General features: G+C 42.7%; 1 protein-coding gene across 3 annotated transcripts in view; it reads right to left on the bottom strand.

Moving 5' to 3' along the window:
- The window catches only part of SIL1 (SIL1 nucleotide exchange factor), a 217,325-nt gene that overhangs the window by 84,100 nt on the left and 117,339 nt on the right, over window positions 1-15,886 (bottom strand). For all 3 annotated transcript variants that reach the window (XM_075996096.1, XM_012748804.3, XM_012748803.2), the window contains 2 exons: window positions 10,082-10,202; window positions 3,705-3,804 (listed from right to left, as the gene is read on the bottom strand). In XM_075996096.1, the coding sequence (XP_075852211.1) occupies window positions 3,705-3,804; window positions 10,082-10,202 (221 nt within the window). The remainder of the gene's footprint in view (window positions 1-3,704; window positions 3,805-10,081; window positions 10,203-15,886) is intronic.

Here is a 15,886-nt window from a genome sequence, read left to right on the forward strand (position 1 = left end):
CCACCCTAGTGGGGGAATCAAATCACTGCCTCACGGCTATTGGCCTGAGGGTAGAAGTTCATCCTCCTCATTTGCTCGACTGCTCCTACCCCAGAGGGAAGCAGAATGCTACCTCACACTGCCTTGTTGCCACAAGTTTGGGGGTGAAAGTATAGACTCCTCATTCACCCCTACTGATACCATCTCATCAGAGAGAAGTAAAAAGCCATCTTAGTGTTGCCAGGCAGAGGACAGATATTCAAGTTTCCTACTTGGCCTCTGCTGACACCACCCGAGGAGGTTAAGCAGCCTGTTATCCCCAGATGGGAGGTAGAAAGTGAGGATCCACACTTGGTCTCTGCGGGTACCACACCAGCAGGGGAAGCAGAGAGTAGCCACTGGGCAAAGGGTGAAACTTCAAGCTCTTTGCTCAACTCCCACTGACAATATCCTGGTGGAGGAAGCAGAGCACTGCCTGCCTCACACCACCTGTTGCCATCAGGAGGGATGTAAGCTCAGGCTATCCAGTTGGCTTCTGCTGACCCTGGTGGAGGAATCAGAGTACAGCTTGCTACAAAATCCAAACAGGAAGGGGAAGTCCAGGCTTCCCACTCAATGTCCACTGGCATTAAGTGTGGGGGTGAGAGGATTTCCATAGTCTTTGGCTAGGGTAGGACAGGTACTATAAAAAAGGTTTTTGTCCTATTAGGGTGCCCCTTGCCCAATCCTTTGTTTAGAAAGAACAGGTTTATCTTAGTGCTTCTTTTTATTTCAGCATATTATGGGGGTAGGCAAGGGCAATATACATACTCTTAGTGCTTTTTAAAATTTGCACCAGTTGGCATTTCCAGGATGTGAGATTCTTCAATGCTTAGTCTGGAATATATAGAAGACAAAAAGAAAACCTATGGAACTCACTGCCATGTCATTCCTCAGGTTTCAAGACTCCTAGCCACTCTGCTGAATTCTTAATACCTTTTAGCTTTCCTATATTTGCTTTTAGTATTATGTCCAGGGTTTTTAGTTACCCTTAGCTGGAGGAATAGGGAGAAATGAGTCTACTGTATCTTGCCAAGAATCATAAGCTTAAGAAAGACATATTTTAAAATGAAACAAATTTGTAGAATACAGGTAAATAATAACCGACATGATAAAACATAATGTATCAAGCAACTTGTTTTCAAACAGAGGGATAAATGGATGACAGTCAATAATAACAACCCAGGCTGGGCGTGGTGGCTCACACCTGTAACGCTGGCACTCTGGGAGGCCAAAGGAGGAGGACTGCTTACGCTCAGGAATTTGAGAACAGCTTGAGCAAGAGCGAGACCCGGTCTTTATTAAAAATAGAAAAAATTAGCTGGGTGTGGTGGCACAAACCTGTAGTCCCAGCTACTAGGGAGACTGAGACAGGAGAACTGCTTGAACCCAGGAATTTTAGGTTGCTGTGAGATAGGCTGACACCGCAGCACTCTACCCATGGCGACAGAGTGAGACTCTGTATCATACGTACATACTTGAATAAATTTTTCAAAAATGAAAAAAAAAAAAAAACAATAACAACCAGAATCTGTTGGGCGAGAGAGCTTTTCTAAGAAGCAAGGAACTCTGGGAAGGAATGATTCACTCAAATCTACCAAGGTACCAATGGATACAATGGAGCTGATGTCCTTTTCCCAAAAAAATCAAGTCCCAAAAAACCCACTCATTTAATTGAGAGGATATGACCAATTATCTGACAGTACTGTCTTCATAAATAGCAAAAGTACCATCCTATATTGCAAGATACCACACAGCCTGGGTTTAAAGATTAATAAACAAAAAGTATAATGGCATCTGTAGCCAGGAGTTTCAGACATGTAAGAAACTCCCCAACCAATTTCAAGTCAATTTATTTGCCAGTCCCAGAGACAGCTCTGACAGTGCCATGGCAGTGAGCTGAGTCCATCTAGACAGGCTCCAGATGAAAACTAAGGACCCCAGGACCCAGCACCTCAGTGAAGGAGCTGAAGTCAGGGAAGTAAGGGAAGAGTGTGACAGCCATACCTAACAAGTAGGCAGCTGACTCAAGTCAGCTGGTGCTAGGATCTTGCATTTGGGTGCTGGTATTGGGATCCTCTCACGAGAGGAGAGGATTATTTTTAATTGCAAACAACAGCAACCAAAATCTTTTAAATAATCCTTTGCATTTATATTTTTCAAATACTGTCATAAATAGTCATACTTTTACTACATTAACTGAATTACGGGGGGAAAATGCCATTACCCAAGAAAAGAAAATCCAATCATACAAAGAAAGCAAAGAAAAGAGAAGGGGTAAAGTGGGTCTTCCACCCACAAAGAAGGCACGGAACAGGGGCTGACTTTTATGTCCCCATTAGCCCCAGATGAAGCCCATTGTGAGGGGGTGAGTGGAAAGAAGTCAAAGCCTGGCCACCAAAACACCATCCCTGCCCTAAGCACCCACCCTCTCTTCTCCACCTTCACCAAGGAGGGGAGCTGCTCATCCTCTGATGCCTGAGTTAACACATCTGCGCTAGGATGCAACTTCGTGCGTCACTTTCCTTCCCCACTCTGCGGCTACCGCCATCCTGCTACTCGCCTTCCCACACCACACACTCTACAAGGCAGATGTGACTTTGGTAAGATAAGACAAGGAAACTTGGCCTGCATTTAACACCTTAAATAGGCCAATACCAGCTCCCCCACCCCACCCTGCACCTCCTCAAAAGGTTCATTTTCTCAGAAATACTTAGTCCTAACGGATCAGAGGAACCTAAGGCTTCTTCCACTATCATACAAGATGTCAAGTAGCTAATGTTGCCCCTCTAAGATATTACCTGGGTTTGGGGGAAAGAGCAGAGAGGTAAATAAAGGCAAAGGGGACTTTGAGAAGGAGAATTTTTTTTTTCCGGTATTCTAAAATCTTTCCTGAGTGAGGGAGAACTTAGGTCTTCCAGGCAGCAATCAGAGGAGGTTCTTTCAGGGACAGGACTCAACTGGAATATACACAAATGACTTGTGACATTCTCTAGCTATTACATGAACTCATGGTCCATCTAAGAATAAGGTTTCTTCCTACTAGAGGTCTGTACCTATGAGCCCTCCCAGGCTTTAGGGGCAGAGCTAAGGGGCTGTGATCCTGCCCCTTCTTCCTTTCCTTCTCATTCCCTTAGCTTGTAGTCAAAGCTAAAGCTGGAAGAAACCTCAGTCACACTCCTGTCCCAACACCATGTTTTTACATTTAAGGTATCTGAGGCCCAGAAAGAATACATTTGCTACATGTTCAAAAGACAAGGACCCAGGCTTCTTCCTTTCTGGTCCGGCTCCTCGGTTCTTTTGGAACAAGCTTATACCTAACCCAAGTGTAAGTGAGGAGGAGATCTGGGTTGTAATGTCTATTCACTCATAGCCTGACAATGGAGAGCACGGCCACCTCTGCTCTGTGCCTCAATTTCAACAAACATGGAGTGCTGTTTGGAGAAATGGAATGAAAAGTTGGATTTGAACCTAAACTATGACAAAAATGCCCCAGGACTGTTTTTTTTTTTTAAAATAGTCCATAGTCCATAAAGGGTTTCTTATTTGTCACTAATGGCCTTTTAGTTTACAATATTGTTATTCCATATTTATTGCAAAAGCTTCCGGAAAGAGTGATTCCTTTCTCTGCAAAAACACCAACGCCACGCCCTAGGCTTATGCTAAGAGGAAAAAGCATCACATACCTTATCTTCCTTTGAACTTTCCATCTCTGCTCCCTCCTTGAATTTTGCCAGTGCATCCTTGAGGTCCTGAGATGTGTAGGTGTTGGTGTTGACATCCAGCCTGCCCAGAGAAAAGCTTAGAGTGAAGAGGGAGGCAAGAAAGAAAATGACCCTGGCTAGCACCCCCAGGTGAGCAAGGCCAGGCCAGCTCTCATACTGAATGTACTATCACACCTTTGCCTTCAGTCAGCCAAGGGTCCAACAGACTGCCCTTACCTTAAAGCTAGAGGAGGAAAGACACAGCTGAAGATGAGGTCAGTTCATGAAAGAAGAAGAAATGGCATGGGGCAGACAGAACCAGGGAAAGAGAGCTCTCAGCCAGCTGCTCTGGCAGAAGTAAGTCCAGAATATCTGCACAATGCTGCTCCCTAAGCACATGTCAGGGCAGGACCTCCTGGAGGGCAATAGGCACAGACACAGGGAGTAATATGCACCCAGCATGTGCCCCAACTGATCTGACAAGCCAGCACGTCTTCACAAAAATGGGTTGGATAGATTCACACCATAAGACCAACCTCTGAGCATGGAGGAGAGACAAGAGGGATGTGTCAATCCAACAAAGGAATGGGTTTGCAATACCAATAGAATCGAATCAAGGCCAGGCACCTTCCACAGCCAGCCTCTAAGGGGAAGAAGGAAAGGAGCCAATGTGGGTGCCAACCCACTAAACTACTAAAGACTAGAAGGGTATCCTCACAAAGACGCCTGGAGGTGATCCAAGCCACAGACATTCATCTTGGCTGGAGAGAAGCCATTCATCGGGGGCGAGGTTTTACCACTAGCACTCATTTCAGTTTGGTGAACAAAGGGAAGAGGAAGGGAAATATGGACAAAGGGAAGTGTGAAGTGTGCTTCACAAGGCTGTCTGGCCGTGGTTATCCTTAACCCAGGAGATTTCAGAGGTAGAGGAGGAAGGGGCTACTGGCCTGCTCTACCCCAGGCAGGACAGGCATATCAGTCTCACAGTCTGCAATCCCAGCAAGGCCGTAGCTCTCATGAACTCAGACTCTGCTCATTCAGTCTTTCATTCATCCTAGAGACCATTAAGGCCCTAAGAAAAACACTTGTCTTCCCTAAACCTCAGTCCTCCTAAATTAATTAATAATAGCTAGTAATTCCCATTTATTGAGCACTTAACCATGTGTCAGACAGTATGTTAATCCCTTAAAAGTAATATTTCATTCAAATTGGTACCACAATCCTACAAAGTAGGGGAGAGAATCCCGAACCTCTCTCCCCCAGAGCATCATCCACGGCCAACAGCATGAGGATGCCACTGCCCCACCGTGCCCTACAGAGGGAGCTAAGTATTAGGGAGCCATAGCTTGAACAGATTGTCTCCTCCCTCTTCTAAGACTTGGTCAGGAGTAATCCCATTGCACCTTGTGTCTATGTCCACTGCCTTCAGTCCCACTCTCCCACATCCTCGCCATGCACTCAGTCCCAACTACATGTGCACGTGCGCACACGCACACACAATCATCATCGGCCGGCGTTCTCACTTCATTCTTCACTGAGAAAACAGATATCATCAAAAACTTCCTCGTCTTCCCATCATCAGCTTTATAAGCCAACCTGCTCCTAAACCTATGTTCTCTATTTTCCCTTCTATTATAATGGATGACAGTGACCCTGCTCCTATTCAACTTGCGTTCCAGATACCAGTTGCCTTTACAAAAACTTTAACTCCATAATTATACTGCTCCCTCCTGCCCACATCATCAATTTCTCCCTTCAATTGGATTATTCCTGTCAGCAAACCAACAATCCTTTGATGCCGCAGTCTCTTTTAGTTATCATGCCAATTTCCTGCTCTCAAAGTAAAACTTTATGAATACATAATCTTCACTCACTGTCCTCATCTTCCTGACTCCTATTTATGTTGCCATCTTCTCTAATCTGGATTCCGTCCTCGCAACTCCACCCACACTGTTCATCGAAATCATCAATAATAGATAACCAAATCCAAGAGACCCTTCTCTAACTTCACGTTCCTTGCTGATGCCATGAACATCAGCAGCGTGTACTCAGTTGACCGTCCCTTCTCAAAACAGTCTCATTTCCTGGCTTCTTGTTACCACACTCCCCAGGTTTCTCCCCTTCCTCACTCCTTCTGCAACCCGTGCTGGTTCCTCACCTTCTGCCTGACCTATACATCCCGCAATGCCTCTGAGTTCAGTTCTGGACAATCTTCTCTTCTCCATCTCCACACCCTCCCTTAGTTATTTTTAAATATCTATATGCCAGTGATGCCCGAATTTACATTTTTGGCCCACACCTCTCTGCTGAGCACCAACCAGACTCTTGTACAACAACATAACTGATATATCTTGTACCTCAGATGTTAGCAACTACACCAGACTTATTCGTTCTAAAACACAGCTCTTAATTCTTCTCCCTATAAATCTTCCCCCCATTATTTTCAATAAATAGTACCTCCAAGCACCCAGTTGCTCAAACCTCCTAATGAGGCTTTATCCTGAATATCTTCCACCTTCCTTCAACCCCTACATCTAAATCATACACAAGTCCTGTTGGTTCTACTCCCAAATTTATTCACTCTCCATTATGATACCCTAGACTAAGCCACCATCATGTCCTGCCTGATCTAATGAAATGACATCTTAATTATCTCTGTGCTTTGTCTGTCCACCTTCAATCTCTTCTCCAGACACACAACAACCAACCAGAGCTATCTTCCTAAACTGCACTACATTAAATCACTCTCCTGACTAAAATCTCTCAATGGTATTTCCTTACAATTAAAGGTGAATGAAGAACACTCAACATGTTCCTCAAAGCAAAGTGTGGTGGCTAACACCTCATAATCCTACCACTTTGGGAGGTGAAGACAGGAAGATTGCTTGAGGCCAGGAATTTGAGACCTCCCTGGGAAACATAGTGAGACCCCCCCTTCTCTACAAAAAATTTTAAAAAATCAGCCAGGCATGGTGGTGTGGCACCTGTAGTCCTAACTATTCAGGATGCTGAGGCAGGAAGATCACTTGAGCTCAGGAGTTTGAGGCTGTAGTGAGCAATGATGACAACACTGCACTCTAGCCAAGACAACAGAGCAAAACTTTGTCTCAAAAAAGAAGAAAGAAAAACCAAAACAAAAAACCATGTTGCTGAAAACTCCACATGATCTGGCCCCTATATACCTCTCCAATATCATCTCCTATCAGTCTTATTCTTTCTCCTCTCTAATCACCTTGATCATTTGCCTGTTTCTCAAACTTGACAAGGTAGGGATTTATTGTTGTTCCATCTGTCTGAAATGCTCTAACCCCCTAAAAACCTATAAACTTAAACCTGTGTGTGTCTAAATCCTCCCCATTCTTTAGGTCTCAGTCCAAATATATTGATGAAGCCTTTCCAAACCATCCTATCTAAAGCAGCCTCATCCAGGGACTCATCACCTTGTTTATTTCTTTCCCAGACCTCATTACAACCTGTAATTATCTTACTGGAATGTTTATTTACCTGGTTTTGTGTCTGCCACCCTCCACAAAGCTGGCATCTGTCTGTTTTGTTTACTACTGTGTCCTCAGTGCCTGGCATATGGGCACTCAATAGGTCTTTTATGAAATAAGTGAATAGAACAAGCAAATGGTCCCGTCCTTGGCCTAACCCTTTAACCACTATGCCATATCAGACCCTGGCAAATGCTCAACCCAAAATGATACAACTTAAATGTAGTTTGTCTCTCAGCCCTCCAAACGTAGAAGGAAGATTCAAAGAAGCTGGTTATTCCCGGGCAAAAAGAGAGCTGTACTATGGAGATATTGACAGGGATATGGACTAACACCAGTGGAGATGGCAATGTCTAAAGCACAAAAAGGAAATGAAAAACCTGCTGCTAGGAGTCAAATATGCACTAAAGCCAGGCAGTGCTAAGAGAATCTTCTGAGACAAGCTAGAGTCACAGTGTCTCTTGCCCAGGCCTTAGATCCCACGGGCATTTTAGCTCTAGGCTGCAGTGTGGCCAGTGACACAGCCAGTAGGACTAGCGGAGAGGCTGCCATGGATTAGGCTTAATGGACATCCCTGCCTCTCTCAAGACCACGTGTTCATAACTCTGTGGGATCACCAACTTCTTTAACAATCTGATGGGAAGCTGTGGATTCTGTCCTCCAAAACAGAATAGGCGCATAAGCAAAATATTATGACAATTTCAGGGAGTTAGGCCTGCCCTTACGCCCCTGTTCCCATTACAGTGCTAAGGAGCCAGGAAGACACCATGAAATGAAATTGGAGGAACTCCATCCATCTCACGAGGAGGAAGTCCCCCAAAGGCAGCCAGAGATGGGTGAATGTCCCCACCACCTCGCCAGTGCCTCTGGGCTTCTGTTCAGATAGCTTTGCTACTGGCTATAAACACTGAGAAGGAAGACGAAACGTCCAGCATATCCTGGGAGCTGATACAGGGCACAGCCCTCAAGAACACTCCAAAGGAGAAAAGGAAACAGGCAGCAGTGAGGACAAATATTTCTTCCTTGTGGTGCATCTCTACAGACCACATGGATGGCTCTGCTTTCTGTTCTCAAAAGATACGAGCAACAGACAAAGCCGTAAGTGCTCCTACTGATGATCTACAGTCAGGCGGTAAAGAAGTGACTTTACATGGTAAAAAAAACCAACAAATAAAGAAACCCCACATTAATCGAGTTCCTAACTCAATATTCTTAAGCCAAGTGAAGAAAAAGAAGAAAAAAACCAGATCTTTTCCTTAGAAATAAGACTTGGATTAGATGTAAGAAAAGACTTCCTGAAAGTGCTTTGGGACACTGCAGTGTGTGTGTGTGTGTGTGTGTGTGTGTGTGTGTGTGTGTGTGTGTGTGTGTGTGTGTGTGTGTGTGTGTGTGTGTCAGGGGCTGCAGAAATGACATCTCATTATTTCTTAGATGGTTGTGAGAAAAGAGTAAATCACAGGACATGGGCTATTCCAGGTCCAGGCCTGTCTGAAGAGATAGGCGCAGATGAAAGATCCTTCCCAATCTGGGTGACTGTAAGGAGGAGAAATGATTCTCCATAAAAAGCAGAATTCTCCCACAGTGAAAACTGCCCAAATCTTTGTGGGGTTGTGTGTGCCACCTGACAAAAAGTGCACATGCACCAACTGAAACACTGTTTGTCAGGTATGTCAAGGAAAAGACTAAGGTAAGAATTGGGTCTCTAAGGTCCCTTTCTGACTCATATATAACTGCAAAATATTGTTAAAATAATAAAAATCCAAGGACTGAGTAACACTAACCCCACTCATTAATCTCTAATTCCCGATCCATACATGTTGTAGAACAGGGTCAGCAAACTCTCTGTAATGACCAGATAATATTTTAGGCTTTCTGAGCCTTATTACACTATCTGTCCCAACTAATCAACTCTGTCATTGTAGCAAGAAAGCAGCCATAGACAATATGTAAACAAATGAGCATGGCTGTGTTCCAATAAAACTTTATGGACATCGAAATCCAAATTTCACATAAATTTCCATGAGTCATGAAGTATTATTCTTCTTTTGATTTTTTTCCCCAACCATTAAAAAACATAAAGACCAATTTAGCTTTCAGGCCATACCAAAACAGGCAGCAGTCCCAATATGGCCTGCATGCTATAATTTGCTGGTCCCTGTGTTAGAAACTTTAAGGCTGGTATTTTATACTAAGCTTTAAAACTGCACAATTCCAGCAACCCTATGTCTCAACCTTCTTCCCTCTCATTCTGGAAATACCAACCACAGAAAATGTGTTAATTCAAGACAACAAACAGATAAATAGAGACTGTGAATTCTCTTAAAATCAAATAATCTAAACTGGTTATTAAAAAATAAGGAAACCTCTAACCATTGGAGAACTGCAGTAGCTTCTCCTTTTATACTATAAGAAAGCCTATTTTAATACTGACTAACAAGAGGAAAAGTTAGTCTGAATTAAAGACTTTAAAATGCAATTTTATTGTTCACCAAGGAAGTATTACTGCAAAGCAGAAGACCTAACAGGGCTGTTTTAATGAATAGATGACTCATCTGTAATCAGCACATTAATTGTGGGGATTCAAATGGGTGCTCTTAAAGTACTGGGAAAAATAGCTTCATTTTTAAAGCAGGTTAAGCATTCCCCCCCTACAACCTTTTCTAAAGTATCAATTTGCTTTGCAAACTGTTTCTTTCCAAAGATTGTAAAAGTAAACTTCCATAAAACCCTGACAGATTTATCACAAATTCTATGCTATTAAATTTCAAATTTTAAAAAAAGGCCACATGCATTTGGGTAACACTTTCAGTATTACAAAATCAATGGCATCACTTAGTCTCCCAGTCTCTAGGGTTTACACTGTACCTTTTGCCTTTTTTCAACCCCTTCAAATTATTTCGGAACTTGTCCTCGTACTGGAGTTTCACCTCTTTTGCCCCAGTCTGAAGATTCAGCCGCACATGCGATCCTGCAGGGACAGCCTGACCTAAAAGCCAAGAGGAGAAAAGGCTCGTGAGGTACAGCATCCTTGGAGGCACACTGGGATGGAATGGCTAAAACACCAACAGTTTGTTCATTCATGAAGATCAGACTGCTGTGCTCAGTTATGTCCTCAATCCACCCATCTCTCTCCTTCAAAGACACATACATCACTCACATATGTTCCTTTTGCTTATCTATAAGGAAATCTGTAAGGGAATGAGGCAGGGTGAGCAAGAGGATACACACTTCAATCTAGAGACCAACATCCCCTGATTAGAATCTGAAAATTTAAGCTAGTCTGTTTTCTCTAAATTCAGCTAATAAGCTTTCTTGCTATGTGCAGCAGGTGAATGGTAGATGCTCACCCACTCACTGGTCAGGACACAGTTACATTTCTGTCTCCTCCATGACCCCCTCGTATCCTTCTCCTGACAGTCCCACAGAACCCCAGACAGCCTGCTGTCCCAGCGAGCTCACACCACACCACACCACTTCGTCTATGGGGCTCTTTCTGTGAGGCTCCCTCCTCCCTGAGTGCAAGGGACTGTATGTATCTCTTCCTTTTTGATTTTCCCACCCATTAGGCCAGAGCTTGACACAAAAAATTAAGCCACAGCTTGGCACATAAAATGTATGGCACCTGACATTACCAGAAGGAAAAAGGAAGGGACTAGAAGATAAGAGGACAGAGCAAGCCAAGGAGGCAGGGAGTGGAGCCAAGAGAAACTGAAAACTTAACACCCACCTATCTCAGAGGAGCCGATCCATAGCTAAGAAAACAAACAAGTGTTGTGAATGGATGGGCTATTCACAGCATCGCACAAAAGTACTGAAGGAGAGTTTTAAAGCAACTGTGCAAGATCACATACTAAAAATGGAATGTTACACCCATTCATTCACTCATGGAACTGATATTTACTGAGCAACTAACTACACACCAGGCCACTGGGTGGGTTCTAGGAATATAAAGATGAATGTTAATAGCTGCAGGGATAGAGAATTTCAGGGAGAGGATTTCTCAGGAGACTGGAAATTTGAAGCAAAGATGGTGCTTCTGACACCTGCACTTGGACTCTGTTTTCTCCTGCCAGAGGATGTCATCGCCTTGCTAGTGCTAAGTTTGATTCAAGGATCAAAAATTATAATAATCTGAAAAAATTTCTTCCAGGAAAGCCCACAGCACATGTTCTCTCAGAATGACCAGGTAAGCCCTGACTATTAAAGGGTAGTGACATAGCAACAATTCAATTTTCTCAATTCTGGCATGACCACAGTGAACTCTTGAGTTCTACCAGCCACTCTACCTCCAACCAAGCAGCCATGGATACAGCACACCATGATATGCTGCTTCTGTTCCTGCCACCCCACTTCAGTAGGGAGTTTATGTATCTTTGGCTTAAAAAAAAAAAAAAGGAAAAAATGGATTTGAGTGTATGTACAGATTTAAGTGTATGTGCATAATGATCTCCCTCTAACCCCAACCAAAATGCTTCAAGGATAAAAATACATTCAGAGGTAGAGTGAGGAAACTCTTCTCTGGGAGGCTTCCTGATAAAGGTAAGTTGGGGGTCAAATGAGACAAGTGAGACCTAGACTAGGAAAAGAGGGAACCAAGCAGAGGGAGCCCTACATGGAAAGGTGCCAACACAGAAACTGACAGGCCACAGCAGTCAAGAAATAGACCAGGCTGGCAGAACTGGAAAGGGATAGGGGGGTTGCTGGCTCGGTGCACCACCAGGAAGCCTGGGTTTATTTTTCTAGGACAGGAAAATAAGACTAATGACTGAAGAAGATGAGGCCAAATACTGACAGGAACAACAAAGAACTGGCAACTTCTATGCTATCTCTATGGATTGTGGGGCAAGAGGTAATTTCTTTAGTATTAATCTCATCCTGAACATGTGAAGGGGAAAGGCTGACTCCCCTGGAGAGATTTCAAACCGACAAGACAACATAGTCCCCTCTTGGCTGAATGCTAAGCAGATCATCCTTGATATTCCCCTGTACTCTACCACCTTCATACCCAATCTATCTCCAAAACCTGTTGATTGTTCCTGCTACATGGCTCCACCCTCCCACCACCGCGTTTGTCTGAAACATCACCACCTCCTGTCCAGACCCGACCACAGCCTACCAGCTGGCCTCCCATATCTTCTTCTACCTCCGAACCCAATTGTTCTTTTTATTTTTTATTTTTAAAAATAATTTTATACTTTTATTAATAATTTATTTCTTTATCTTTTTTTCTTATTCACTAGTATTAACTACTTAACTGACCCACCCAATTGTTCTTTACAATGAATGATTCTCATTTTTTCAAAATACAAATCTACGTCATTTCCCTGTTTCACACCTTTTCATGGCCTCCTATTCTTCTTAGGATGAGGATGAAAATCCATCTTAGGATGAAATCCTCACCCTGGACAATGGGGCCTACAGTATTGGCCCCCGCGCGCCTCTTCAGCCTTGTCCAACCCCAATTCCCTCACTCTAGGCACACTAGCCTTTCTCAATTCCATGAAAGAATGATGCTGCCTCCCACCAGGGGCCACTCCACCTGTTATTCCATTAGCCCAGAATGCTCTTTCCAGTCCCAGCCTCCATCTCCTCTTCCTTCCAGTCCCCACTAAGGGTCACTTCTGAGAAGCATCCTCTATTTCCACAAACTAGATCTGCCTGGCCCCAAAGGCACCATGAACCCTTTCTTTATAGCACTCATCACAATCACTAGTTACATTTTAGGTTTTTTTTATTTATCTAGTTAGTGTAACTACTCATCCTTTCATCCTCGGGGGCCTACTACATGGCCCAGCATATAGTGAACTCTCAATTCTTCAGTGAAAATTTTTAAATGAAAGACAGGAAACCCTAACTGATCTACAGGTATGTTGGAAGGATTTTCACCAGGGCAGGTAGACTCATAACAATCAGTCATGTTAACAGTTATTTTAAGTAATAATGATACAAATACTAGTAATAATGATAGTACCATACATTTTCAGACTTTTGATCAAAGTTAGAAATGGAAAAAGAAAAAAGCACTGAAGTTTATAAGCTTCAGATATAACAGGTTAAGCCATGCCAATCCAGCTAAAGAAGAGACTAAGGTCTTATGTGAATCAATTTATTTTATTTGGGAAAAATCTCCAAATTACTCTCTTCACATAAGGCACCACAGGGACCAAAAGCAACCACAATAGCATTCACTCAAAATACAGGTTACGCTCATTTAAAATAAACAAAAACATTCATGGCAGCAGCAGCGGCAAAAGCAACACAAAATACAGTATTTCAAATGTTTCTACCCCATTGGGAAAAAGGCCAGGCCAAGTTAGACAGAGAGAGTGTGATCTGACCTGCATCCTTCTAGGGCCCCTGTGAAGGAACACAAGGTACCAGAACCCAGGAGAAGAGCAAATCAGAGCACAGAAAAGTCACAAGAGATATTCAGGTCAAGAGCAAGGGATTGGGGGGGTGCAGGGCAAGGGGACAGGCAGAAAATAATATTGGGATCCAGAAAGACAAACAGGCCTGCAAAGCCCACAATGTCTGTAGGTTTGGCAAGGCTGAGTATCCCAGCCTGAGGAAACCCCATCCTTATTAAGTAAGGCCACTCATGCTTGAGTTTTTACTCTCACTTGGACTATTGCTGACTTCAGTCACAGGCCAGGACCCATTTAACAACTCCTGCTTTTCCTAGGGGGACAGAGATCTGTGGTAGACTGCAACATTGTCACCAATTTTCTTCATCCCTGCATGTCACCCTTTGCCATATGACCCTATAGTTCCTCCTCCTAGCAGCAGAGTGTATTTTCCTGCTCCTTGAATTTGGACTTAGCTCATAAATGCTTTGGCCAGTGGGATGCTAGCAAACATGCAACAAACAAATGTTTGAAATATGCTTGCATGGTTGGCTTTGTCTCTTAGTATTCTGCCATCATCATGAGAAGAACACGCCGCTCACTACTAGACTTCTGGTCCAAGAAGGATGGAGTAGACCTGGACCCAAACTGTAGACTGGAGCTAAGCCTTGCTGAGCCCAGCCATGATCTGCCACGTCTAGCTGATCTGTAGACGTGTAAGCAAGAATAAATAACTGGATTTCTTTTTAAATTTCTCACTCTGAACTACCTTTAAACTTACATAAAATTTGCAAAAATAGTACAGAGATTTTCCATATATCCTTCACACAGCCTTTCCCAATGTTAATATCTTAAATAACCATAGTACAGTTATCAAAACTGGGAAATTAACAACACCATCAACCAAACTAAAGATCTTTTACAAACCTTACCAGTGCTTCCACTAATGTCCTTTTTTGTTTCTGGATCCCACATGGGCTTTTCTCCCTGGGTTCCTGTAGTTTGCAATAAATCCTAAGCCTTTCCTTTTCTTTTATCACCCTGACACCCCTGAGAAATACTAATCAGTTACTCAGAACTGTCTGGTGTCTTCTCATGATTAAACTGAGGCCTTACATCTCTGGCAGAAGCACCACAGAAATTATGCCATGTCCTTTCCAGTGTATCGTATCACAGAGTTCGTGATGTCAATATGTTTTATTACTAGTGATACTATCCTTGATCAACAAATAAAGGTAATCTCTACTGAGCTTTTCCACTCTAGTAAACAAAAATCATGGGAAACTTTTTTCCACAGTTTGGCAGTTGCTCAAAGGTTAAATGCAGAGTTACTGTATGAACCCTGCAATTCCACACCTAGGCGCACACCCAAGAGAAATAAAAACATATGTTCACACAGAATCTTTTACATGAATGTTCATAGCAGCATTATATAAAATAGCCAAAATGTGGAAACAACCGAAATGTCCAATGGGAAATGAATAAACAAAATCTTATATATCCATACAATAGAGTGCTATTCAGCAATTAAAAGGAACACAAAATACTGATACATCCTACAACATGGATAGACCTTGAGAACATTACACTAAGAAAATACAGGGGGAAAAAGCCACATATCATATGATTCCTTTTATATGAAATGTCCAGAATAGGTAAATCCATAAAAAGTAGACCAGTGGCCATTAGGGACTGGGAAGGGAGGAATGTGGAGTGACCACTAATGGGTATGGGATATCTTTTTGGAGTGATGAAAATGTTCAGGAGTTAGATAATGGTGGCAGTTATACAACATGGTGGATATGCTAAAAAACAAAACAAACAAACAAAAAAACCCCCCACAGAATTAATAAAAACAAAAATCCATGGGGGAAACACTTTCAGATTATGCAAATCCCTTTTCTCCTCAAACTTTTGTATGCCATTACAAGAATCTGTCTGCAACAATTACCACTATAATGACTGTCTAATGGTGATTTTCTACTTTTCTCCTTCCTTGCACATTTATTAAATTGTGATTTCACTGCAAAGGAAGACTATCTTTCCTCCATCTAATTATTTATTTATATTAGTATGAACTTATGGATATTTCATTCTATGGGTCCAACACTATTATTATTTATTTTTTGTTCAAATTGTTTCAGCAATAGCAACTAGGAGCTCCTTTAGGTTGGCTTTTATGTTCCTTTGACAAATCCTTCCTCCCCACCATCATTTTCTTTTTCAAAGTATTTCCTTTCTTTCTGGCTCCATAAGATGTTCTGGGCCCATTTTGTATTTTCCTTTCCTTTCCCCTGAAATCAGCCACTTCTCAAGAGCCCTAGTG

Source organism: Microcebus murinus, chromosome 21 (genome assembly GCF_040939455.1).
Source record: "Microcebus murinus isolate Inina chromosome 21, M.murinus_Inina_mat1.0, whole genome shotgun sequence".
NCBI lineage: Eukaryota > Metazoa > Chordata > Mammalia > Primates > Cheirogaleidae > Microcebus > Microcebus murinus.